The sequence below is a fragment of the Mustela erminea genome, chromosome 18 (genome assembly GCF_009829155.1).
Source record: "Mustela erminea isolate mMusErm1 chromosome 18, mMusErm1.Pri, whole genome shotgun sequence".
Lineage (NCBI taxonomy): Eukaryota > Metazoa > Chordata > Mammalia > Carnivora > Mustelidae > Mustela > Mustela erminea.
In genome coordinates, this window is record NC_045631.1 from 40,485,205 (window position 1) to 40,513,153 (window position 27,949).

Consider the following 27,949-nt stretch of genomic DNA (forward strand, 5'->3'; position numbering starts at 1 on the left):
GGTGTTGGTTTTTAAGCCCGCCTCCCTCATAAAAAAATCATTTCAAGAACTGGGGGGTTTATGAGAAAGCAGTGGTACTTTGAAAGAGTTGCAGAAGAGAGAAGGCCAGGGTCAACGGGCAGTCTGAGTCCATATGTCACCGCTGGAGGTATCCATTCTCCCTAGCACCAGACTCCCGTGGGTCTGGGGTGGGAGAGGGAGGCATCCTGTCTCCACCAGGAATTGTGTGATCTTCGACAAGTTATTTCACTTCTCTGAACCTCAGTATGTCCATCTTTAAAGCTGATCTTGTCGGGTTGTTATGAGGGTTAAATGAGATGGTGCCTGTGGAGCACTGAACTCTGAGCCTGGACCACCTGTGGGCCGGGGTTCCACAACACTTTGTTGAAGAATAGAGGGGCTCCCTTTACCGGCCCTCCAAGCTGACTGCCTACTGGCTCAATACTGCTCAATACTGCATCAGCTAGAATATAGCAGTTAAGTAAGGCTTTCTTTGTATTCTGATACACTTGTTTAGTGGGTTTGACTGTTTCCCATGCTTTCCCAGGCTGGCACTCGGTCACTCGGTCTTGAGACACTGTCATCGTCCTCACCACCACCACCGCCCCCCCCACGCACTGCGTGTGTCCCATGTACCAGACATCAGGCAAGGTACTTTCATCTGCCTCTCGTTTGCTTCTCCCAATCACCCCGGGAAGTTAATAGTGCAAGAACTTGTCCCCCATTGTGCAGATGGCGTCCCGGCACATGAACCCGGAACTGCACTAAAGCCTGTGTTCTTGACCCCACTCTTCACTGCCTGTCTTCACGGGGCGGATCTCACCCTTTACAGGTTGGATTTCATGGCTTTTGCTTTTGCAGAGTCCATCCAACTCTGCTGCTGGATACTGGTCACAACTGGTTTTGGGTGTCCAGGGACAACACAAGCGGCTGTGAGCTGCTTGTAGGATTTCATTGCAAGGAAAGTGATCCTGATCTAAATAAACTGGCATGGTGGGAAACATCCAAGAACGACATCAAACATTTGGCAAAGTTCAGTTTGATTAGGCTGGAGCAGGGTTTTTTGTTTGTTTCTTAAGTAGGCTCCATGCCAGCATGGAGCTTGATGTGGGGCGTGAACTCACGACCCTGAGATCAAGACCTGAGCTGGGAGCAAGACTTGGAGGCTCAACCTACTGAGCCTCCTTGAGCAGGATTTTGAGGGTCTGATCTCCCCAGAAGAGGCTGCAAAAGAACAATTCTAGGACTGGCTCCTACGGCTGGTTCCTAGATGAGTCAGTCACTCAGTTCTCTTCCTTGGACCTCAGTTTCCCCTTTTGGAAAATGAGGGGATTAAAGCAAATTGGTGGTTCTCAAAGCTTTGATATCCTAGATTCCTGGGCTCTAATTCAGTAGGGTTTGGTGGGGCCCTGGGCAGGCTCCCTGGGGAAATTCTGATGCTCATTAATTTCAGAATTGTCCACCTGGACCATGACTGACATTTGATTTGAAAGCTGATATTTCAGGATACGTGGAGTGTTTTTTGAGGAGGAGGAAGACCCATCCAGAGCGCACACACAGGAAGAAGTGGTGGGTAAAGTTTAGAGATGCCTGACAGCCATTTGATATTGGTACTTCCTGAAATTTCTGAGACTCAAGTCTCTCAAGTCTTGTAAAAGGTTCCCCAAAGCTCACAGACTGACAGGAAACCACAACAGGGGTAAAATGCAAACATAACACACCCTATCAGACACGCAGGCCGTTCTCCATGCAGCATGGTAACTAGTAGCATTGAGGTTTAGAAGTCATTTGTTTTAAATCTGTGCAGTTTTCTTTCTTTTCTTTCTTTTTTTTTTTTTTTTTGTGGTATGGAGAACTCTGAAGGAAAGGAGATGAGGATTCAAAAGGGAATTAATTTTTACACATTTATCTCCCAGTATAAGAACACTGATCTCCAGGTAGTTTCTTTTGTCTTTAAGTCTTTCAGGTTATTGATCCACAGTGATGAAATTCTAGGACACATACGCAATCTCCATTTCATTTTATTCTCTTGGGCTACAGACTTTTTTTTTTTTCCTTCCAACAAACTGGTTTGTAGGGGTTGATTAACTCTGGCCCAAGATTACAAAGACAGATTTCACTGGTAAAGTGATCTACTCTAATATTAACTTTAGGAAATTAGAAAATAATACTCAGAGGTATGAAAAAACACATGGGTATCTAGTAAGTGCTCAAAAAATGTTGGCCTTTAATATTAGGTCATCACAGGATCAGCTTTCACTAATTTGACCTCGAGTTACAAACTGCTGTTGACTCAGGGGTCATTTCTAAGGAGACAAGGGCTCCCAAACCTCCAGGTAGCAGGAAATATCCTTCCCTTCTAGTGCAGCTTTCTCCAAGGACCTTTATCCAAACTACTCTGCGAGATCCTTCGGATGATTTTGGATAATGTGCAGATCTTCTAAATAATGTTCTTTAGAATAGTACTTATTTAAGTATAAGCATCATTAGTAAAATATATGTATTCAAGGGTATTTTGTTTTTGGGGCTTCTTGGTGGCTCAGTCGGTCGTGTCTGTCTTCAGCTCTGGTCATGGCCTCAGGGGCCCGGGATGGAGCCCCGAGTCAGTCTCCTGGCTCAGTGCAGAGCCTGCTTCTCCCTCTACATCTTTCCCCCTGCCCCCTGCTCATGTTCTCTCTCTTGCTCTCTCTCTCTAGCTCAAATAAATAAATAAAGTCCTTTTTTTTTTTTTTAAAGATTTTATTTATTTATTTGACAGAGATCACAAGTAGGCAGAGAGGCAGGCAGAGAGAGAGAGGAGGAAGCAGGCTCCCTGCTGAGCAGAGAGCCCGATGTGGGGCTCGAACCCAGGACCCTGGGATCATGACCTGAGCCGAAAGCAGAGGCTTTAACCCACTGAGCCACCCAGGTGCCCCCTTTTTTTTTTTTTTTTAAAAAAGAGTGTTTTTATGAAAAAGACCATGGTTTCACATTTATGCTGATATAAAGTTTCCTTCTAAATTGAATGATTCAAGTGGAATAAGTAAGTTGATTCAGAGAAAGCTGTTAAGTAGTAATTGTACAGATGGTACCCAGAAATGGTAGAAATTGGGGCTGTCCGTGCAAATGACTGAGTTTTGAGAAGTACTGTGTTAGTGAATTAAACCCATTTGCTCCCAGTTTTGCTCCATATGGAACTATTAATCAACACTCATTTTATGGAGTTTGCATCTGTACTATTTTTTTTAAAGATTTTATTTATTTATTTATTTGTCAGATAGAGATAGAAAGTGAGTGCACAAACAGGCAGAGTGGCAGGCAGAGGCGGAGAGAGAAGCAGGCTCCCTGCCGAGCCAGGAGCCCGATGAGGGACTTGATCCTAGGACCCCGGGATCATGATCTGAGCTGAAGGCAGCAGCCCAACTGACTGAGCCACCCAGACATCCCTGCATCTGTACTATTATAAACATTTTGTGTTGGACAGGACCTTAAGGTCATCAAAGAACAACCCCTTCTTATTTTAGACAGGTGGTTTCTGAGGTCTCGGGATGTTCCTTGACTAAGGGCAGTACATGGTGAAGGAACTATGATTATCCTCCATTAGAGAAAACATGAATGTTTTCTAGTCGTCCAGACCTCAAGGGTAGAAAAAGGCGTAGTCTTTTACCCCCAGTTCATTAAGAGACACTGAAAGAGAGAAACTGTATCTTATGGCAAGATCTCAAGGTGCGCTTGTCTTGAAATACCTGAAGGTCTTTTATTTAGGAGAGGATTACATTTATTCTTTTTGATTTCAAGGTGTGGAAGAAGGACAAGGGGGTTGACAGGAAGGCAGATTTTAGCTCAGTGAGGAGTACTTCAACTAAACAACAAATGAGCTGTGTTCAGAGAGGATGGGCTCCCCAAGACTAGAGGTGTTTATTTCAGCAGCGCATGACAACCCTAGGGGACACAGGGAAGGGGATGCTCTCTATCCAAGCACCGGATAGGACCTAAGGTCTTTGCCACTCTTCAATGTCAAGGAGTCTGAGGTATTTTTTTCTTCCTTTCAGATGGCTTATCATAGGAAACCATTATCTGCAATTGTCTCAGTTTTGTATAAAAAACAATTAAATCATATGGGGATTTCCTCTCCTGACATAACACTTGATTAAAAAAATTATGCAAAAAAAATTATGAGAACCTTTTTGGTGCTAAATGAGAAAACATGTGAACATAAGCCCGCTGGTTTAACTATTTCCTGCAATGTATTTTCAAAATCAGGTGGGGATTTGCATTTTAATCAGGACTTTGTTTAACAATATGCAGTAATTATTAGAGAGGTATGTAGATCAGTCTGGTAATCAAAAGTTCCATCATTTTATACTCAGAAAGTTGCCCTTAAGAGCTTATGCTTGGACTGTAAAATGCAGAATTATTAGGTTGCATCAGGTGAACTCGTCATTTTGTAGACAAAAACCTACACTGGCAATCTCTTATAGTTCAACCTGATACTGAAGACATTTATAAACAGTTTTATAACTTTTGATGCATTTGGATATCGTTTTCTACTAAATGCAGAATTTTCCTTTGCATACTGATCAAAGAAACATTATCACAGTAAGCCGAATTATAATTCAGCATGATTTCTTCTAAAAAGGCTCTGAGTTCCTTTTGACTTGTTATTGCACAGTGGATTTTTCATTTGCAAAGACGTTAAGCCCTCTAATGTGCAAACCATTAAGAAGCCAATTGTTCCAGCAAGGTTTGCCCAGTGGTGAGAAACAAGATAAAACTCTTGTGCGTGCTGAAACCAGGTGGAGAGCCTGTGTGTGGTAGTGCTTGGGGGTAGAGAAGATCTATTCATGAAGTGAGGATTGAACAAAGCATAATCCCAGCATCCTTGCCTGTTCACATGAGAAACCAAAGCTTCAAATTTAACTGCAGGCGGTGGGAGTTTCACACTGTCAGCACCAACTGTCTGAAACCCCAAACTGGTATCTAAATGTGATGGACCAAAACTAAAAAATTTAGAGTGACTTAGTTAAATGTCAAATTCTCTTTTCAAATATACTGAACTGTTTTATCTTTTCCATACGACGTTCATACTGTGTTAAAATGGGATAGCTCCTACTAACTTTCCCTCCAATTTCTGTTTCGTCAGAGTAATATCCACGTACTGCAGCAGAGCCATTTAAAAATACATGCTTGTTGACAGGGAAAGACAGGAAATTTGAAACTCTGGTGAGAAAACTAGGGGGCTGTGGGGGATTTCCCCCTCCCATTTTATTGTTAAAAATTAATGAGAATAGAAGCCTTTAAATTCTATGCATTCGTATGCAAAATAAATGCACTCCAAGTCATGGCTTTTTGGAGCAGTAAGGGCATGAGACAAAGCAGCTCCATCCATTTTGAAGTTGAAACAGGCTCTGAGTTTAAGTGACTTGCCCAATGCCTACAGGGATATGGGAAGAGGAAAAAAAAAATCAAAGACCTCTATTATATCCCGCATTCTCAAAGAAACTAAGGAACATCTCCAACGTTGGTGATTTCTGCAACAGATCACTCTGATACAGGGGAATATTAATTCAATCTTCCTTGCCCTGTGGTTAAAAGCGGTCAAATCATATCTGATTAAATTCATTCTCCAGCCGGTTGCCCTAGCATGCTTGTGGGCAGGCTGAGCAGATGTGCATTCCCCAGTGCCCTCTCTGGCCTGGCAAAGGCGCCACTTCATCGTCTCAGGGACTTCAATACCGCAGAAAACAACCCGATCCTGCTCTGCTACTCTCTCCACACACGTACTCAACAACCTCTCTGCCCCATTTTGAGGGGGAATGCACCAACGGAGCTATCTAATCTGTTGGGTAGATGGCTAAATTCTCAGCCCTACAACATCCGACACCTAGAAGCTCATCTATTTGACTGGTTAGTTCTTCAACTCACAAACAAGAGAAAGATCCTCTGTGTTGTTTAGAAAAACAGAGATGGAGGGTTGTTTCCACCCAGTCTGAAGCTTCCTTTCCTCCTCTCCTTCTCAAGGGGCTGAACAAATGCAGTCAGCCATAGGCATTGGGTGTTGTGAGCTCAAGTTCAACAGTGGTGAATCTTAAAAAAGTCACTATAAATGAAGTCATGCCCTTGTGAGGTTTTCTGCATGTAAGCAGAGGGCTTACATTTGTTTATTTACCTACTTCTTAAAAGGTAATTTAAATGTAGAAACCTATTTCCTTTTACTTTTGGAGTTAAAGGCCAACCTTGATATGTGATCTGACTATAAGGAAACTGATTTTCCCGAATGTCTTGAACTTGAATGCTCCATCAGTTTATAGACGTTGTTGGGTGAGCCAAGGGCCCTACCTGAGGATGCAAATCTGTAATGGCTGTGGGAACCCGCTCCCTGCTGTCCCTGCCTTATAGTAACAAAATAAATACACTTGCTTTGCATAAAAATAGTGATAAAAACACAGAGACTTTTTTCCACTTATTTATTACATTTGGACCTTTAAGAAACATATATCACCAGATACACCAATATTCAGTAAAAATCTATTCTAGGTTTTGGGAAGCAAACGGGTCACAAACTACCTTGCTTCTAATCTCCAAGACTTTACTAAGAGTTTATCAAAAAGGTAGGCTCTGATCTATGGGATGCTGAGCCTTGAGGTTTTGAGTTTCGATTATTGTAGAACAGTTTCAAAGGGACGAACTGAATTCCTGCTGTTTTCCATCTGGAATGGGCTAATAGTTTTGAAGTTGTCTAGTCCACTGCGAGAATATTTATCTCCTTAAGCTTTGTGAACTATTCTGTCTTTGGAAAACTTGGTAAAAAAGTAATTCTTTTTTCCTGTACAGTAAGGATGAATTTATCAGAACACACCCAATACAAATTATAACAAAAAGCAGTGTACATAATGTGTATACGCCATGTTCATTTTAATGACTACTTTGTAAGTTGGTAACTATTTGAACTATGGAGACTATTTCTGGATCAGTACATCCAAGCTTAGTTGCAGTCAACTCCTTAACACAACTCTTGGTATGTGACACTGATTAAAAATAAAAAAGGTAAGTGAACAAATACATATTCATACATGATTATGTTTTCAAGAAGCTACTCTTTGTGGAAGTATAGAGGAATGGGGACTTCCGGGAAGCTGCTGACGGGAACTGGGAGGTTTAAAGCTATGGCTCTGGTAAGCACCCCAGTGAGCTGTAGGAAGGCATTTGTAAGAGTAGATTGTGCAGCATCAAAGGATCACTCTCTAAGAGGTGGGCATTTTCTCAATTAATTTAAATTCTGAGGCTTTCAGTAGTTGAGGGCTAGAAATGAGACCCAAAGAAAAGAACCATCTTCACAATGGCTCAGGAAAGGAGACTGTGCCATTTGGCTTGTGATGCTAAATGGTCCAAAAGCCTTTGGTGGTGCGATATGGACAAGAAAAATATTAATACACAAACCACATAACACCATTAAAACTCAAAAAACATTTTTTTTTTTCATTTAAAAAAGTATTTAGAACACATAAAACAAGGCAACATTTATTCTTTCTTCTCGTCTTCCGGGGCGGGGTCTGTTGGCGGCTCCTCCACCGTGGCACTGTTGCTCTCCGAGCCAGTGTTACTATCACTGGTCCCTTCCTCAGCCATACTGTCCACCCCCTCTTGCCCGCTCTCCTTGTCCTCAGGAGTAGATGTGCCTTCTTCACCATTCTGTTGGCTTTCCGTTGCTTCTTCAAGGTGTGTCTCCTCTGTAATCACACATGTGTCACTGTCAGTTCCAAGACAGAAGTTTATTCTTCTAATTATGCCGACAGTCTCGAGCTATGCTGTCTGATGTGGTAGCCACTCACCGCACATGACATTAAGCACCAGAACGAGCTAGGGGGACTGAGGAACTGTTAGCACCTTTGAAGCAATTCAGGTTTGAGAATGTACTTCTCAGCTATAAATTTACAAAAGCTAAATACAGACCAAGTATTTCTGATGAAAATTTAGCTTCTAAATTTAGATGTGCTACAGGTAAAAAACACACATCAGATTTTGAAGATTTAGTATGAAAATGAATGGAAAAGTTAATCCTTAAAAATGCTGATTACATGTTGAGATATTGCTTAAGACATACTGGGTTAAATAAATATATTATTATTTTTTAAGATTTTATTTATTTGACTGATAGAGAGACAGGGGGAGTGGGAGAGGGAGAAGCAGGCTCTCCGCTGAGAAGGGAGCCTGATGTGGGGCTCGATCCCAGGGCCCTGGGACCATGACCTGAGCTGAAGGCAGACACTTAACTGACTGAGTCACCCAGGCGCTGCTAAATATATCATTATTAATTCATTTGTTCTCCTTTACTTTAAAAAATGTTAGAAATTTTAAATTACACAGGGACTTACATTTTCTTTCTATTGGACATAATGTTGTTCTGTGCTTTGGATTTAACTAGTGAGAAAGCAGGTATGGAAATGATATAAGGGCAATATTTTAGGTACATTGTTCAATGTTATGCTGGGTTGTTTTCTGTAAGAAATTAAGAACCTGAGGGTTTCTGCTCTAATAGTCTCAATTTTGCTTTTTCCTTTAGCTAAAAGGATAAAATCTGAGTGAAGACCCATAGGCATGCTCTACTCATAAACGACAGAACAGAGGCAAAGGACAGAGTGTTCTGTCTAGTTGCAAAATGAGCAAAGAATCATGCTTCATACCCTAATTCTCAAACTCCTGCTTTAACCACAAAAATACACTAATGCTCCAAATTTGTTAAGATAAAAAATATGTTCACAAAAAAAAACAGAAAAAGGCTCAGATAATGAAACTTAAAATCTGACTATCTGAAATGCTAATCTGCTGAATGAAATACTGTAGTAACATCTGGTAAAGTAACCTATATTCCATTAAATGTTTTCCTGATGTCAAACCGGAAGTTGTCAGTTGAATGTCAAGTATGACTACTGTCCCTCCCCTTGCTTGCAGTGATGGTCCAGGGAGCCTTTGGCTGTACTTCCTAGAACACTTTTAACTTACTCCTGCTTACACAGGGCACTGGGCAGGGTCAAAATAGTGCCAGAAGGTGAAGTAATCTCAAAATTTCAAATAATCGGTTTAATTGGTATTTTATGAAAGTTTTACATGTTATTTTGTGTCTTGAGGAATGCTTTTAACCAGGAAAATCAGTCTGCCTGGAAGTAAGAACTTCTCTTGGATGGTATCAACCAACCTTCCCCATAAAGGCTAGATAGTAAAGATTTTGGGTTTTGTGGGCCAGGCGTCTCTGCACCGACTCAACTACACTATGGTAGCCCCAAAGTAGCCACAGATAATACGTAAACACACAGGTAAGGTTGTGTTTCAACCAAACTTTCTTTACGGAAGCAGGTGGCAGGACAGGATTTGGCCTGCAGGTTTTACTTGCCCAACCCTGTCCTAGGACACCAAAGATGTTTGATCCTAAAAGCAACAACCACATATTACATTTTAGCAATAAAGGTTAAAACACTGAGTGCCAATATCACGTGAAATCCAGTCCAAAGTGGTTTTATAAATCCAATATTAAGTGATTTTATGTATATTTCCTCATTTTTCCTCTGGAACTCTCGAGGGCTGGTACTAGAGCACCTAAAAGTGAGGAAACAGATTAAGTAATTTATCCACTCCTATGCTAGCAAGTTGTGAAAGAGTATTAGAGCCAGAGATGTCGGACTCCAGGGCCCATATTCTCAACCATTCCTATCACTATACTTTATACACCTAACCTGGAAAATGACATGACTCAATCTGGACAAATAACCAAGACCTCAAATAGCCAGACTAAAGACCAATGCCTCACTGCCGTTTGTACAGACGTTCACATTTTACGTCAGGATTTGGAAGATGCGTAGATCAGATAGAGGATAGCCCCTGACACCGACTTCGCGGTCAGCGGGCAGGTTACCTGTCTCCGTCGGGATGCTCTCGTCGTCCTTCTTCTCTTCGGCCTTACTCGCAGCCTGCTCCTCCTCAGCAACCATGCTGCTCTGACTGCGTTCGGCTTGCTCTGCTGCCTCTTTCTCTCTTTCCTCCTGCCTTTTTCGAGCCTGCTCCTCTGCCTGTGCAATTTCAGCAGCAATTTTTTCCATATCCACTTCTACTTTTAAACCGCACAACTAGTAGTCAGAAAGAAAGAAAACTCTCTTAGTACTGCTCTTTTCTTACGACCTCTGAACCAGAGAAATTATTTCACGAGTGGCTTTTCTTGGTTATGAACTATATACATATATATGGGGTGGGGGGGAGCGATTCTAGGTCTTCTCGTAAACTCCTGTGTCTACAGGAAGAGAAAGTTGCTGTAGTGGCCATGTACCAGCAAGTGGCTGGTGAGGCAATGGTTGGTGAGGCAATGCTGAAAGCACTGGATTTACATAGAAAGCTTCCAGTTCCTACTTCAAGCTACCAAACACAGGATCTACTTGTTTTAACACAAAGTGTACACTATAAGCTACATTTAATGATTAGGTCTCAATAAAATGAAGCAACTCATGACTGCATGCATTTAAATTAAAACACCCAGGGATTCTAGGGACTACAGGCTAGTTAGTACATGTGTGGATACTATATGATATCTTAAACCTACTGAAATTTTGCCAGAAAATGGGAATAATTTCACAAAGCAAAGACCCTTACCATTAGAGCAAAGTTCACCCTATTTGCAAGTGAAAAACATTCAATAAAAACACTATTTTGGAGAAAGGAACAAGAACAAAGTCACAGTGATAAGAAGTATAGTGAACACAGTGAATTAATACCCTTTTCAGTTCATTGTTAAATGAATCTGTGCTTTCCAGGAATTTCCTCTTCTTTTCCTGGTGTCGCTCCTCTATTTGAAGAAGTTCAGCTTCTAGTTTTCGCTGAAAGACATATGATTAGGCTTTATTACTACTGAATTATTTTCTTGAAAACTAAATACATTTTTTTTTAATGGGCATTTCTTAATGGTCCATGCTTTCTCACAGTGTGACAAAAGTTTTTGAATTTTTAAATTAAATCACTTATTGCACAATGTGTCTAGTTAAGATTTTAAAAACATAAAATGCAGCACAGGGGAGTGACTACAATTAACAAGTATATGTCAAAGAACACTCCTTCAGGCCTGAGCAATTTCTTCAGGAAAAAACATTTAGTTAAGCAATTAAGGTTGAGAAGATATCTTAAAATTCTTAGTGTATAAACTTTCCATCATAAGAGTCTGTATTACAGTTTTAATGACAAACTTATTAAATCTCCAGGAAACCTCTACTACTTCAAGCCTCTGCCCTGAATCAGGAACAGGTTAGACTGAACAAAGAAATATTTAGCTCACAGGCTGATACACAGTATAGAATCATGCTACTGGGGCTCTGTGACATAGGCCCCAATTTATTATAACAAATGCTTTGTGATTTTACCTGATGAACCATTAAGGACTGGACCTGTCGTTTGAGGACCTGCATTCTAGCTGTTGTGACAACTGACCGAACATCCGGCACCACACTCTCACTGAGGATTTCACTGATGAGGCGGTGGTTTCTCTGGAAACGGGCGGTGGCTGTATGCTTCATTGAAAAGCCATCATCATAATCTGGCATAAACAAGATGTTTGGAAATGAAGTTGCCAGCAACCATAAACAGGAGACAGTGACAATGTTAACACCTGAACACCAAGGAGCCTTGGTCCTTACTGGTCTAATAAGCTGGCCCTTCCCTGCTCAGGGAGGAGTCTGCTTCTCCCTCTCCCTCTGTACCCCGCCAATGCTCTCTCTCAAAGAAATCAACCAACCAATCAACCAATCAACCAAATCTTTAAAACAAAAACAATCACAAGGGGGCCTTAAGGGCATCATGGGAGCACTGGGGAAGTCATTTCATAAAAATCTCGAGGAGGACATAATGTGTTCACTGGCCAGGGTACTGGTTATTCTCACTCTGTCTGAGAAGGTCTTGAATGGAACACAAATGTGATAAAAGCCATGTATCTTCTGGCCTGGAAATCCATCAATGGGAAGACTGCATGTTACAGCAAGACTGCAATGCTGCTGAAAGGTTCACTCTCTTGGTGGTATTTTAAGGCATTTACACCTGATGACAACACAGGAACTGAGCAGTGTCTTTGTCACTGTATTACTTTAATACTAAAGTTATACAGTGAAAATGCCCACTGCGGAGAAAACATTATCTCTAGCAATACTGTGACCCAGACCACCACATACATTTTATTTGATTAAAAAAACCCATTAAAGGGTGCCTGGGTGGCTCAGGGGGTTAAAGCCTCTGCCTTCGGCTCAGGTCGTAATCTCAGGGTCCTGGGATGGAGCCCCGCATTGGGCTCTCTGCTCGGCAGGGAGCCTGCTTCCTCCTCTCTCTGCCTGCCTCTCTGCCTACTAGTGATCTCTGTCAAATAAATAAATAAAATCTTAAAAAAAAAAAAAGTGTTGAACTTGTGATTAAGTCTAAAAAAACCCCATTAAAGCCCTAATGCAATTTTATAGAAAAAGAATATTTACTACCAAATTTTACTTTCAATTTTTGTCAATCTATACATGTACATAGTTTTCAGTGCGTAAAGATACTATGTTGTTTTCACTCCCCCAAGTACATATACATACGGCATGGATCTGGTTTATATGCTTATTTTTAATAGCTATGCAATAGCATTTCCTTCATTTCAACCTCTGCTTTATCACCTCCACAGTTTTGGACATATCTGCTAAAAAGCCATACTATCATTTATTTAACATAGTCACTTAAATTAACTCACTTTTTAAATAAAGCTTCCTCTTAAACAATACACATTAAAATAAAAGTTCTTGGGTACCCAGGTGGCTCAGTCGTTAAGCGTCTGCGTTTGGCTTGGGTCACGATCCCAGGATCCTGGGATCAAGTCCCACATCAGGCTCCTTGCTCAGTGGGGAGCTCCTTCTCCCTCTCCCTCTGTTCCTCTGCCCCCACTGATGTTCCCTCTCGCTTGCTCTCTCAAATAATAAAAAATCTTAAAAAAAAAATTTTTTTTTTTAAGATTTTATTTATTCATTTGACAGAGAGAGAGATCACACAAGTAGACAGGAAGGCAGGCAGAGAGAGAAGAGGAAGCAGGCCCTCTGCGGAGCAGAGGGCTCGAATCAGGGATCGATCCCAAGACCCTGGGATCATGACCTGAGCCGAAGGTAGGGGCTTTAACCCACTGAGCCACTCAGGCACGTAAAACATAAAAATTTTTAAAAATTTAAAAAATTAAAAAAAAAAAAGTTCCTCTCTGAACCACCTAATCATCTTAGTGTCCCACCAGAGGTGGAGGGACCACGCTTGAGGCCCAAATTGTACTGCTGTGTCAGTTTAGCACCTCCCTTATTATTTGGTAATTAAGTAGTTCCCAAAATGCTCATCATCATAAACACCACAGCTACAAACTGTTGTACAAACTACTTTTTGTCTCCTTTCAAGTAATTTCTTTAATGTACTTCTGAAATTAAAATTACTGGAATATAGGATACCATTAAAAAAAAATTCTGGGGGTGCCTGGGTGGCTCAGTGGGTTAAGCCTCTGCCTTCAGCTCAGGTCATGATCTCAGGGTCCTAGGATTGAGCTCCATATTGGGCTCTCTGCTCAGCAGGGAACCTGCTTCTCCCTCTCTCTTTGCCTGCCTCTTTGCCTACTTGTGATCTCTGTCAAACAAATACAATAATTTTTAATAAAAAAAAATTGTGACCTTATTTTTTTAAGTTTTCATATTCACACTTAAGATTACACATGGTATATTCATGCTATCTCTATCTGAACTGTATATACTTCTTTGTTTTTTTGCTTTCTTCTTTCATTTTATATGGTTCCAGTGTTGAACTCTGGTAGGGGAAAAAACTCTTAGCAATCTGGGCTTGTCTTTCCTTACCCTTAGAATTCTGACTTTTGGGGGGTGGGCTTATATTTTCTAGTTATTTTCAAATTCAACAGCTCTTCATTTTACCTCATTTTCTAAAATGTCCTTTAAAAAACCTTTCGCTGTCTTATGTGGAAGCTGCATAAGCCTTTTCTAGAATAGTAGCAGACAGCCACTATGCTCACAGTCCTTCTCTTGGACTGATGCTAATTCCCCCCTCGCAAACTTCCTCTTCTGCTATTTCCGAGGCATAAAGTCCAAGGTCTGAAGTCACTCTTATCCTGGCATCTTCATTTTCACCTGTCCTTTCTTACCAGCAGCTTTCAGTTCTTATCCTAAACTTTCTAAAACATAATGGGCTGAAGTCTGAGGAACAGAGAAGAGGATGTTTTTCTGAAAACTGTTCGTGAGTCAATCTCTGAAGTCCTGCTCAGTTCACTGTCCCCTCTCACCTAAAGAAAACTTTTAACTGCTTCTACTTGTGGCTTCCGTGTTGCTAATCTTTGTTGATACTCTTCTACTCATCTCTCATCCTTCCAGTTTTTCGTAGTCTGGATCTTCTTTTCTATTTGTTAGTTCTGTATGTTTTTCTTGCATTAATCATCCAATCTGAGTAATTCTGGCCTGTTTGCTAGCATGTCCTTAACACTCAGTATGGTTTCTAATTCATATTCTATTATTATTTACATTATTCTATTCTCTTCTGTATTTATGAGAGTATTTGTCAATATCCTAGTCCATTCTTTTTAAAAACATATTTCCTCCCTCTCCTATGGGGTACATGTTTATTCATGTTTTTAGTGGCATTATTGCTTCCTTTCTCCACAGTATCTTTCAAGTTCTTACAAGCCTTCTCTTTATACCCCTACTCTGAAATGGGGTCTTATTTTCTTAATGTTTTGTTGCTTGCAGCTGGAGCCTCTAGCTTTTTCCACATCATAGCAGCACATGAGAAAATGTGATTTATACAGCAGGTGTGACTCGTAAAGGAATATGGTCCCTGATGCAGGGGGCTAGTTCTGAGGCTCCTTGCAGCTTCAGACCCTGCCTGGCTGCAGAGACCAAGGATGTAATCTGTATACCTGCAAACGAGTCATGGAAAGCCAATCAGGAAGCTCTGCTGTTTGTGTGTACATACATTTGTGTGTGTGTATAAAGTGTGCATGTGTGCACCCTCATGTGTTATCACAGGCCACGCTGGATTTCTGAATTAACTGGAAAACAATTTCACAATGCTTCTCCCCACTCATTAACTTTCTCCCTGGAGAGCCTTTAATTCAAGAAGTTTAAGGAATCAATAGGAAAACAGGATGTTAACCAGAAAGCATGAACTTTTTAAAAGCAGTTGAGCAAAATTCTGATTGTGACTCAAAAACATTTCCTGCATTCTGCGCATAAAGATTCTGATAAACAATAAATAGGTTTTGCTATTTTCTACACCAACAAGGATGTATCTTTTTTTTAATGGAAACTTCACATGCAGATCTTAAGATTAAGTAATCAAAATATTGAAATGGCACTTATATGCTTTGTTTTCCATTTAGGTAGGACATTAACTTGGTGATTGCTTGTATTTTAAGTTCTTGGAGAATGCATAAACAAAACCCCATTTTTGTTTTTTTTTACCGTCTGGATCTTCAGCAGGCTGGATGCTCATGTACGGCTCTCCTTTCTCCATGCGAGACTGTCTCTGTCGACTTTCTTCCTCTAAAGCAGCTTCTGCACGACTTTTTGCATTTATGTAAGCAAGGTATGCGGGGGAATTATGATAGGCCTTCATAGATTCATTGTACTCTATCTGAAATTCAAATATTTTTCAGTTTTGTAATTAACATATTACAGGTTATATGGATAGCTTTATCTCATTAGAATATCAAAAGGCAGAATTATCTCCTTTATACAGACAAGGAATCTGAAGCCTAGAGAAAGTGACTTGACCCAGCAGACAGTACAGCCTCAGCTGATTAGATCTTTTGTTTCTTTCACAAAGAACAAGCGAATGTTTATGCATTTTATATAGTCTCCACCCCACTGAGGTCCCCATTCTACCTTTTCTGCTTCGTATTCGTTTAAATATTCTTGTTTTTCTTCATCAGTGAGATCTCGCCACATGCCACCAATAATCTTGCCAATCTCCCACAACTTTAGGTCAGGGTTGGAAGCTTTTACTTGGTCCCAGACCTTAAAAATGAAACATGAAATTTTCAGTATGGATGCCTAAAAATACAGAACTTTAAAAATACTTTTAATAGAGAAACTTTTAAACATAAACAAAGGCAGAAGGAATAGTATCAAATCCCCATGTTCTCATCAGCCCACTGCAACAATTATCAATAGCTGGCCAATCTCATTTCTTTTGCTGGATTAATCCATGGCAGATCTCAAGACATCTCCAATCACTGGGGTGTTAAGATGAGATAACCCAATAACACAGTCTCTGTCTCTCTAAAAGTTCACAGAATTTAGAAGGAAAGTGGTTAATCTGCATAACACAACAGACCATATCATCAAATACATGTATAATAAGTGTGATCCCAAATTTTTAAATAGTGGTGAAAACAGCTCAAAGCCCTTACTATTAATAAAGATATTGGCTCTCTTTGTTACTTTAAGAGAATATAGGTTCATCACCAAACTAAACCGCAAGGGAAAATTCAAAAGTGTAAAGAAAATGAAAATCACCATGAGCTTACTCTGTAGAGATAACCACTGCTTTCTAGGCTTTTTTCTTCTTCAAACTAACACACTGTTGCTATTGTTTTTATACAAAATAAGATAATATATGTAATTCTATATGCCTTTTTTCACTTCACATTTTTCTCATGTCACTGAATTTCTCCAAAGGGCTACGTAACACTGTCTAATGGACTTAAATGGTTTTTTTAATCATGTTCTTCTTGCTGGATTTTAGTTTCAGAATTCTGAAATCAGAACCAAGTTCTTTAAAAACTGCAATTCCTCATCCTTTCCTCTGACTATACACAGAAACCCTGGCTATGCCATTATGAAATCTGATGTAAAGCGAAGCAGCAAAGAGAACAGTCCTTCCTCCCTCTGGCTCCTGGCACCTACCTTTCTGCTGTACCTCATGTAGGGCATCAGCGGCTTATCTGGTGGCTTTGGGGGTTTTGGAATCGTAATACCAGAGGATGCCTACAAAAGAGTTAAATACATTCATTATTCAACTGCAAGTAATTCACCAGTAAAACGAAAAGAGAGTCCCTTAAAAATTTCTAATGCGCCTTTCTTCTACTCGTCCATGGATACAAGATTCTTATATTTTCTCCACTGAAAATAGCTATCACTGCAAATTCAGAAATGTTCACATCAAAAGAAAATAAAGAAAATGACTTTAGGTACATTATTTTAAAATATTTTACTTGGCAGATTTTTGCTACTGCTTTGACAACCTGGCTGTAAGAACAAATAAAGTATTACATAATAATCCATACACTGAAAATATATGGTTACATATCACATGTCCCATGTTTAGGACATAACCTAGCACCCTTTAATTGTGCTTAATTTACCATTACACATACAGTCAACACTTGATTATCTGCTGGAGTCTAGGCTCCTTCAGCACTTACCACTCTCACACTGTCTGCAGGGATTTTTGTGTCTACTTGTACTATTCCAGGAATGCACGACACCCCTACATAAACAACACCCCTACAAAAACTACCTTCTAGGTTCAAAACAGAAAATAAAACACCTTATTTCCTTTATCAGGACTAGAGATTTTATTTTTCTTAAGGTTCTAGGTCCGTATCTAGTGGCTTTCTATAAAGGGGATCAAGAATTATCAACTAAAGTCATGCCTTTTCTTGTCCTCAGTCCTAATAATAAAGTGGGAGTGGATGAGTTTACCCAGGGGCAGAGAAATCGCAGACATAGGGCCCAATTGGGTTATTTTTGAGGCCTTATACTGATTAAAAATTTTGGTTTAGTGGGGAGAAAAAAAATGAAAACACAAGGAGGAGGGAAGACTAAAAATATTTTTTAAAAAGGTAAAGAAAAAAGTAGAATAGAGGGAAAACAAAGGCGAAGAAAAAGATGAGAGACTGGTTCTTTCTGTGGAATAATAGCTAGGTAAAAGAGAGCAGGCAGCATCTAGTGGGCGCCCCAGATAACTGCGATCCACAAGTGTCTATTTCTGAACTTAGTTTCAGCTTAACATATATGACTACCTTTGATCAAGGACCCAGAATAAATTCATCATGGCTGAATCACATTTGTTTCCCCCCAGTTTCTAGGAGACAATGGATATTGATTCTTCTTGATGGGCTAGAGGGAAGAGGTGTTGGCTTCGCTCTAATTATCAAAGGACAGGGACTGGCAAATCCTCATAAGGAGACTAAGAGATATTTGGATCCCTTGCCCTTCAGTTGCCCAAACTCCTCCTTTCTGGGTTGGGACACCAATTATAACCTTATTTTTTAATCCACACTAATCTCTGAGATTAGTGTGTCTGCCCAATTCCACTGCTTTCAAACAATGCTTCCTCCTCCTAGGGTGAGGGTCTTTCTCCATCCCTACATACTTTGAGTAACTCTGCTTCTTCTTACATGAGATTGTTAGAAAGCATATCACCTTTGAAGCAGTATTTCCTCTCGTCTTTCCACTCCTCCCATACATTCATGCCATACCTCATGCTGGTGCCCATACAGACAGACCCTGGTTTTGTTTTTTTTTTTTTAAAGCCAGCATTGGGCAATGGCGTGAGGTAAGCCAGAAGGGATAGACACTGTCAACAGCAATCATATGAACCTCCAATAAGCCAAGACAAGTTCGGTTTCCAGGTCTGTAGCTCTTTCAAGGAGGGGTAAGGGAACTCCTATGAGGCTAACTTTACATCATGGGTTCAGAGCAAGATACACAAAGGTCTGATTTTTCATATGTAAAGCTACTAGAAAGCATTTCCAATTTATATCCAACACAAACCTTCAGAATTCCATGAAGTCCGTTACAAATAAAGTTGGAATTGTGCCAATAATTGAAGTTGGTATATCACCACTAACAAATTTTCTTTAAAGAGATAAAGAACTCTAAAATGTCTATGTTTTAAATATATTGACTTAAAACACTTCGAAAACAAATCATAGTAATATAAGCTCTACTTTTCAAAGAACCACATTTGGTAACATTAATAGATTTGCTTATTCTTTCTTCCAAAGGTAGGTACCCAAAATGTCTACATATTGAGGTTATATTTTCATTTGAATGAAACAAGGCTCTATTTCATTGATTAGGCAATTTATAAATACAAACCAAACCAAACCAAACCCAAACAATAACCGCAAAGTTAAAATTTAGCTGGTTTTCAGGACACTAAAGATTTTTATGTCTAAACATTCCTAATTTATTTAGCATCTTAGCAGACATCTTTCTACCATGTTTTAAACATTACTCTTTACAAAAAAAAAAAAAAAAGGCAATTTGCCCTCAAGACACTTTAACCTTATTTTGATGAGAGTCCATCAGAAACAACCCCTGCTTTCCTGTACTCCTCTGACTTGAGGAGTGAGAGCTGCTGGGCCCCTGACTAAATGGCCACGTGGTTACACCTTTGGAGGGAATGTTTCCTTTCTTAGCAGTTTCTTTCCTTGTTTCTATCAGGAAAGCTACCTCTAGTAGCAAATCTCCCTTTTTATAATTTTCTGCTTCTACCTGGCAATGAGTTGGGGGAACGTAAAAACTATGCTTAGCTTAGTTAAAACTGTGCTTATATAACAGTAATTCCTGGAATCGCCTATGCATAAAGATCATGATTCTGTGAAATTTATTTTGGCCACTCAAGAGATTTTGTTGTTGTTTCTTCTAATTCTTCCTTTTCTCTGGTAGAGTTTTCTTCTAGAATGGACTTTCCAATTAGCACAAAAATAAGCCATTTTTAACATCTCAAACTGTTTTCACACCTGTACTTAGGAGAATGTTAACCACCATCTGAGAGGACTAGGAATGAATTCCACCTCATGGCTATCACAGGCAATCCAAAAGTTTCAACACGCTGTAAAAAGTCTCACAACTATTCAAGTGTACTAGAGTCATGAGGGAAACCAGATGTTCTACAGAGCCTATCGGAAGCTACCAGATACGGTTTCAGACTCATTCTTTCAAATCGCTGACTTAAGGCTATTTGCAAACAGTGATACCCTATAGGAGCCTAAAAGAATAAAAAAAGGTAACACATTATCGGGGTCATCTTAAAATAAAATACTTCTATAATGGTCAAAATCATATCCTTTAAGTCCTAACAAAGCTTCAGTTAGATACTTTAAAAAAAGTTGTGTAAAACTTTAGGCATAACTAATTTTCTTAGACAGCAATTCAGTGACCTAAAAGTTGAAGGGGCTGGGATTAAGAGAGGCTAAAAGCCTTCAGTTTCTAGGTCCCTTCAGGTTAAGTCTAGACAGCAGTTTGATTACACTTCAGTCTGGTGCTGAGGACAACAATATCAAAAAAACTAACACAAAGAACCCAAATGCCAAATATTCCATGCTCAACGACCCTCCTGTACTAATCCATCCCAAAGCTAGAGCCAACTCCAAAAGCTAGGTTCGAACATCCCCAAGAGGAAATGAGGAGGAACAGGTAATTGACTCTAGCCCTGAGACAGTGGATGACCTTTCCTTTTCCTACTGAATGATCTCTATTAACAGAGAATTCCCACAGATACATCCAAGTTAGGAACAAAATGCTTATACAAACTGAAACACAAATGATTCTAATAATACAGTTATCACCATTTCTATTCCATTCATGTAGATAATCAAGAGCTGACTGTATAGAGCTATTAAAATGTAATCATTCTCTTGTTCACTCCTCATGAATAATTTTCTGCATTAACATGAATGATCCAAAATTGACTCTGCTCCTTGTTTAAATTAAAATGTTCTTTATCATTGGATAACCTTGCCCCCCATAACCCTTGTGAAACACATTTAGGTCAGGGAAAACACATACCGATGTACATAAAAATTGTATGCATTGTGAAATGCATACATACACACACTTTGTCAAAATTCTTTTCAGATACCATGAAATATGCATGGCACATAAAACTTGATATGCTTATGAAGTACAAATTATGCAGAAACAATGAAAAATTTAGACAAACAAAACCTATCAAGCTAAGCAATATGCTTACCAAGATAGACATATAGTTTGATAGTTACAAGCTTTTTGCTCTAGCTTGACTACAGGGTGAGAGGGCTCTTTTGAAGTCACATTAATTATTTATGAATATAGCAAACAAAAACCAAGTATTAAAAAGTTTACAGCCATTCTGGGTTGTATAAATTCTCACCAATGCCACATTCCAACATATGTAGGTATTTGGCTTTTGGATTTATTTTTATTTACTTTTGGTAAATCATTTTTACATTTATTTCTTAGCTACTTAAGCTTCCTTGAATGCAGTTTAAGATGATTCTAAAATAAATATCTGAAATATATCACTCAATTTTGGGTGTCTTAGGTTGATCATTTAAATGAAACATCCTCAGTTTCAGAAATCATACCCCTCTCCTACAGATTATAAGTACACTTTTAGTTGTTGGTATCAAGTCTGGCATGTCAAATTAATTTCATTCAACTTGCATCCTGCAATTCTTTGAAGTTATATTAAATCTCTTTTTAACTGGAGAGAAATGAATCTCAGGAAGTCGAATATTAAATCCAAAAGACAAATAATTATGTGTAGCAGTTAAAACTGGTAGGCCAGCCGAAAAAAGCCCAGGTCCATAAGCCGGGCTTTTACTCAGAAACTAAGTTCTTGAGCCTGATGCCAATTACCTTAAATGAAAGATACTCTTTATCTCAAAAAGGGTATTTTAACCATAAGAAACTCTAGGTTTATCTACATATAGTATAAGCAGTAAGTGCCCAGGGCTTTAGCTCACCAACCACCAAACAGAATGGATTCTTCTTTTCTTCTACATACATATCCAGATTTCACTGTTCTTTTGTTTTTTGTTTTTGTTTTTGTTTTTTTTCCCAGTTTAAGATCGTACAATGAATGTTTAAAATAGTCAAAAAGCCAGGTTAAAAAAATTTTTTTTTAAATGGCTGTGCTGCTGATTCAAAAGGACCTAACTCTGGAGGCATTTCTGGTCAAATCCAGTTGTTTGCCGGATGCTGTAATAGTTGATTCTCCTACCGTGACCCGGCTGTTGGTGCCCGGGTTCCCTCCCAGCCTGTAGTTGTTGTAGGCGAGATGACTGTATGGATTGTATCCCACAAACCCTGGTGTGCTGGGCATTTGCTGATGGAAACAAATGAGACAAAAACACGAATGAGAAATGAGCTCAAACGAGGAAAACACAGAAATGAAAAATGATCTGCATATGGCATGCAAAAGCAACCTGAATTTAAACAAGCAATGATGTGTTGTAACTGTTCTTTATCTTTCATTGGGAAACCAGTCTGCAAGTGGTTTTTTTGTTTTTTGTTTTTTTTCCCTTTCTTCCCTTTCTTTCTCTTTACAGGGGCAAGTCGTGTTTATCGTCAGCGTGAGTGTGTGTGCTTGTTTTTTCGGAATAAGCAATATACCGAAGTGTCTCAAACACTCTGGATTACTTTATGGTCAATAATATATATAACAACTTAGCAACAGGTGTCTGAGATAGGAAGGCCTGACATGTGATAAACTAGAAGTCTGAAACACTTTACATGCAAAACAAAATGTGATTTACTTGACAGTTATGCAGATGCCACCAATGTATTTATCTACTAAGAACAAATAAAAACAAGAAATGGATCGTGTCAGAGACAATTTTAAATCCTTCTATATAATGTGAAAAATGAAAAGGTACTCAAATCAGGAAGTCAGAGTAGTCAGTAGAAAAGAACTTATGTGGGATTCAATGGGTGTCACATACATGATTTCAAAACAAAGACTTGTAAGAAATGCATGGATTTCATTCAGGGGTGCTATCTGATCTTTTAAACCCAGTCATTCTTTTTTTTTTAGGCTTTCTCTTCCATCTCTTCTTTGATCCATCTTCCATAGGTCAATCATGAACACTTTCTGCCATTTAATTTTAATGTGAACTACTTTCACATTAGTGAAACTAGTTTACAGACTTGAACTTCCTTTTTTCATCTAGTTTCAATACCTTTGATCCTTTCAAAACACAACTGCTCATTGCAGCAATGGAATTATTGGTTTCATGAATTATGTGTTGATGTAATAAAAAATGGGCTCTTAATATAGCAGTGCCCTCATGGTTAATACAATGACATCCAATGTTCATGAGAATAAAGGTATAATGCATAAAAAGGATATAGCGAAGAGAAACCAAAAGTAGGGAATTTTATCTAATGAAATTCAACCAAAACAACTAATTTAATTTTAACATGCAATTAACAATATGAGCCCTCAATTGTAGAATGTAAAATACACTTAACACATCCCAACTAAGCTGTGGCTGTTATGAACACAATTTTCTACAACATGCCGCTGCACATATCCTTAGTGTCCAAAAGAAAGATATTCAGGCTGATATTACATTTGAAACTCTTTAGGAAAAGAGAACAACTGATCAATTCTAGTCTGTAGTTATAAAAGACGCAAATTAGGCATATTTAAGTAGGCAAAACACAGATGAGGTATCAAAGGCACAAGAGAAGTGTATATTACTTGGAGTGGTACATTGGGTGGTGGTGGTGGTGGTGGTGGTAGTGGTGGTGGTGGTGGTGATGGTAGAATGGAAAAAAAAAAAAAGGAAGAAGATAATTCATTTGATATCCATTCTGTTGGCTGTCCTAATCCCTAGTCTTCTTTATTTTATGTGTCAATGTGAAATTACAATAGTACAGAAATAGGACTAAAGAAAGGCCAAAAAAAAAAAAAAAATCCCTTTCTACATTTGAGAAGTCATAAGGGGACACTTGGTTTTTGAGCTATTTTTATTATCCCAAAAAATCAAGTTTGTTTTCCAGAGATTATACACTGTCAGAGGCAGTATATACGTCAAAATGACATCTTCAAAGGTTGCATAAAGAATGAAAATCACTGTTCAACATTATGAGGCAATAATGTAATAAAGTTACGGGAATTAAAAAAAAATCAAAACTAAAACATTACAATTATACCATTTCCAAAATTGAAGTACATGGTTAGCTCTTTGAGGTCAGGAATCTCAACTGTTCAACTCCACCTGTATAGCCACTAGCAGAGGGCCAAGGAGATGGTCATTAAGAAATGTTCTTTGATTTAAGAAAGAAAACAAACCAAACACAGGACTTTAAGATCTACTGGAAGTAACTTTAGAAACTATATGTTACTATGTTACATAAGTTGAAATGAGAACATGAGATACAGTATCTCTTTTAAGAAGTATCTTACTAAGAGAAACAAATTGTTGATAAAGGTAACTAAAGCATACATCTGAGGATTAGTAAGTAAGAGCAGTCATCTAGTGGAGAAAAAAAATTACACAAGGACCTAATTAGTAAGCTAGCCTGCAATTTTGGGGATAAGGGGTCAGGAAGGAGGGCTAACAGCTATTAAAGAACTGCTTTTGTAGGCCATGGTCAATGTTAACAGTGTTTTTTTAAAGACAAAAAAAAAAAAAAAAAAGAAAACCCAAAAAACAACAAGGAATCCGTTTCAGCAAGGCCTGAATAGTTCCTGTTATATTTGTTTTGTGGATTGGATGGTTATTTTACATGCTGTCCAAGCTGGGCCAGAACTTGCTTGATGAAAAACCTAGTTCACAAGTATTATTTAGAAACTTGAAAACATATTCAATAGGCAGGATCTGACCCACAGATAATGAAATCCTTACTTAAACAGCTTGAAAAATAAAAATTTACAATGAGTGTTATTATGGTACTGGATGCTTTACTGTTTAATATGAAAATTATATATAAACAAGGAGAGAAAGTGTAACCAGTTGAAGGTTAGGTTTAAAAATAATAACAAATGCCAGATTGAGCATTCACTCAATATCAACTTTTAAGACTCTTATAGAGATTAACTAGAAAGAGATGTTAAGCTTATCATTTATTTCCCATTTAAAAAAGAGAACTGAGCAGAGGAGGTTGGAATTTCAGCAGTATGTTTCTTTAAATGTTGGGGTCGGTTCAAGGTAAGATGCAGAGAGTTATTTTATTTAGTAGGAAGTGCTGTTTTTTGGCTGAATTTTTCATCCTGTTGCTGTGATGATTGAGTGACTGTCACTGGAAGACATCTGGGTTTTTGTATCAAGGCCAGACTTGGCTATTACATTAACAAGAAAATTAAAACTTACTGTTGCAGGAGCTGGGGTGGGAGGTGGGGCATAAGATGGTCTTTCTGTTTGAAAGAAAATAAATAACTTCTTGTAAACAACTGAGATATAATACTATGCAACAAAACTACCAATGGTCCTGTTTTGAAGAAAAAAAAATGAGAGTATTTTGGAATTCCCATTTGCTAGGGCATTAGTCTCTTATTAATAGATAAATATAAAAAATGAAACTTACTTGACATTTTGGAAGATTAAGTTCTCAGTTCCTTAAGAATGAATCTGAGACACTAAAATAAAAAAAAAGAAAAAAAAAAGAAAAAAAAAGAGAATCAAAACTCAGCAAGCATAAGAGATGTTTTCCTAAAGAATAGGGTAGTTTAATTGGTATTTCTTAGTAAAATTACACTATCTTCTAGTAATCAAATCCTTTGCATATTTTACTAAATCTTATAGGTCATTTGGATCATCAGAATTAAACGACTAAAACAAATTACTGGGGATATTAAAAGTAATATTAGGCGTGTACTTTCAAGTTTTTTCTTGCCACCTCCTTCATGGAAAACATTCTGCTAATGCCATGTAAACATTTAAACTGATAAAAATATAATGACAATAGAATGTGATGTATTAACAGGGCCCACCCCAACAAGGCCTACCAGATACTAACGGCTCACTGATCAACAGCAGCTCTACCTTCCTCTTAGAGTAACAAGTTCTATTAAAACAAGCCAGCATTTTATTTCTGGAGGCAGTGCAAAAGGTAACTGGTTGATAAAGAGCTTCACATTCTCTTAAAGTGGTAAATAGCTTTGTATCTCCTGGGAATAACTTCTGAGCCTCTACCTGAAAAATTCATTAACCCTTCACAGTCCATTTCAAAATATATATCTCAAGGGAGATTTCGTGATAAATTACTTGGGGAGAACAAATTGCTTCCTTCTCTGTACTCCTATCTAATTCACCTAAATCTATAATATTGTTCATTATATTGTATTATACCTGTTAATATGGCTAAACTGTAGAACAGAGGCCATCTCATTCATTATCGCAGTCCCAGCACCTAGCTCAATGCTTACATTTGGTCCTAGTATTACCAGCTCTGAACAAGAACATAAAGGCATGAGCTTGTTTCTTACATCAATATACATCACACACAATGTGTACAAAGAGACAAACATTTTAGAAAAAGAGCAAATAACTTCTATGACTACTGGAGTACTTTCATCAAACATTACGTGAAACAAGCATGATGCTTTTGCTTCTCTTCTACATTTTAAGGGAATTCCCTGGAATAGAAGGAATCAGAGGACTGTGTGGAAAGAAGTATTTTTTGAACAGCCCAACCTGGGTCTCTCCCACTTTCGGTAAGAACCGGGCAGAAACCATGGACTCGGGTGATCTCCTTCCTGCTCAACATGGGGGTGGGGGTGTGCTGTCAACAACAAGTAGGCCTCGCTGTGGGAAGCGCTGATAATAACCGCCAAAGCTCCCCGGTACATCACACTATTGTTAAGACTTCAAAATTACTGCTGTCGTCTGCTACGATAAAATTCTAAGGGTGGGCTTGTACATTCGTCTGCCACTGGACCCATCCCTGGCGCCTGGCATAAAATACTAGATACTTGTTGAAGACTTTCTACGGGGCGGGCTTATCACTTATCTCGGTTCAGGGTCGCAACTACCCTTCGAGATATGTATGGATATCCGTACTTTACACAAGAAAAATGGGAGCCTCGGCGGCGAGTTTAAGTAACTTGTCTAAAGCCACACAGCCAGGAAGTGCCAGAGCTGGGTTTCAAACCCAGGCCAGACTGTTTCCGAGCTTTCGCTCTCCGCTCTCCACTCGAAGCCACACCGAGTGTCCTCGGTCGCTGCCGAACCAAAGGGAAACCACCTTCCTAGGGGGAGGAGGGGGGGGGGATGGACCACGGACTTGGCTTGCCCCAAGGGGTTCCCCTGAGGTCGCTTCCTTCAGGTTGTGGTGCTGAATGCACTTCACTAACAACTCCACTAAAGAGGAATGCATGGGTGCCCTGACCCATGTCGCGGGGTTAGTGGAAGGGGCAAATCTTGCCGCCGGGGAGGGGCCCCAGACGGGACTCCCTCCCGAACCCCGCTCCGCTAGGCCTCAAGGAGGCCGCAACCGGCCCCCAGCTCGGGGCCCGCGGCCCAGCCTGAACCCCAGCAGCCCCCGGGAACTCGAGGTCCAGTCAAGCCGGGACACCGCGACTCGCCACCCTCCCGACCCGCTCGGGCCCAGTCGGAAGCACTCACCCGCGGGCAGAAAAAGCGCCCGCAGCTCCGGCCTCGCTTCCCTTTGTCCCGCGCACGCCCCGCCCCTCGCGTCCGGAGCGTCCGCACTCGCACTTTCCACACTCTTCTTAATTGCTTTCCAGCCCTCCCCCGACTCTTTTTGAAAAAATAAAGCTCCAGGTGAGGATGCGGTGATGCTGCGTCCGGTCAGGGATTTTTTCCAGACCCCACACGTTCTACAAAACCCCACGAATGTGGGCACTCTCCAGGCCGGGCGCCGATTCGTCACGGCGGAGTGGGCGGAGGGGCCCGGCGGCGGGAGAGGCCCGAACGGCCGCCGCGCGGGGCCGGAGCGGCTGCAGGTGGCGTGGCGGCAGGCGCTGGCCTCGGCTTCCACGCGCGGGGCCGGAAGACGGCGGGGTCTCTCCGGGTGGAGGAGCTCGGAACCACTGCGGCCGCGGCGGCCGGGCCTCCGCTGCGCCGGCGGGTGGTGGTGGTTTTTTCCGGGTTCTTCCTTGTTCTTTCAGTGGGTGAAAGAGTCTATACTTCAGCAAGCGAAGGATGGAGGCGAGGGCGACCGGGCTCGCGCAGTTTCCGTTCCCACGCGCGCCTCGC

The 27,949-nt window shown here is 39.9% G+C and overlaps 1 protein-coding gene across 5 annotated transcripts; it reads right to left on the bottom strand.

The window, feature by feature from the left end:
* Positions 1-6,432: 6,432 nt before the first annotated feature.
* Positions 6,433-27,445, bottom strand: SMARCE1 (SWI/SNF related, matrix associated, actin dependent regulator of chromatin, subfamily e, member 1). Of its 5 annotated transcripts, XM_032321116.1 has the most exons (12): positions 27,356-27,443; positions 26,081-26,180; positions 25,317-25,368; positions 25,103-25,146; positions 22,006-22,110; positions 16,917-16,997; positions 15,894-16,025; positions 15,471-15,642; positions 11,379-11,551; positions 10,740-10,841; positions 9,890-10,100; positions 6,433-7,709 (listed from the first exon to the last, which is right to left on the bottom strand). In XM_032321116.1, the coding sequence occupies exons 3-12, from the start codon at positions 25,321-25,323 to the stop codon at positions 7,501-7,503; spliced, it is 1,236 nt and encodes a 411-aa protein (XP_032177007.1). In that variant the 5' UTR covers positions 25,324-25,368; positions 26,081-26,180; positions 27,356-27,443; the 3' UTR covers positions 6,433-7,500. The 5 variants fall into 5 exon arrangements, with proteins under 5 accessions (XP_032177007.1, XP_032177006.1, XP_032177008.1 ...); XM_032321115.1 differs by lacking the exon at positions 26,081-26,180 and having other exon boundaries at positions 27,356-27,445; XM_032321117.1 differs by lacking the exons at positions 25,103-25,146; positions 26,081-26,180 and having other exon boundaries at positions 27,356-27,445.
* Between the last annotated feature and the right edge of the window lie 504 nt (positions 27,446-27,949).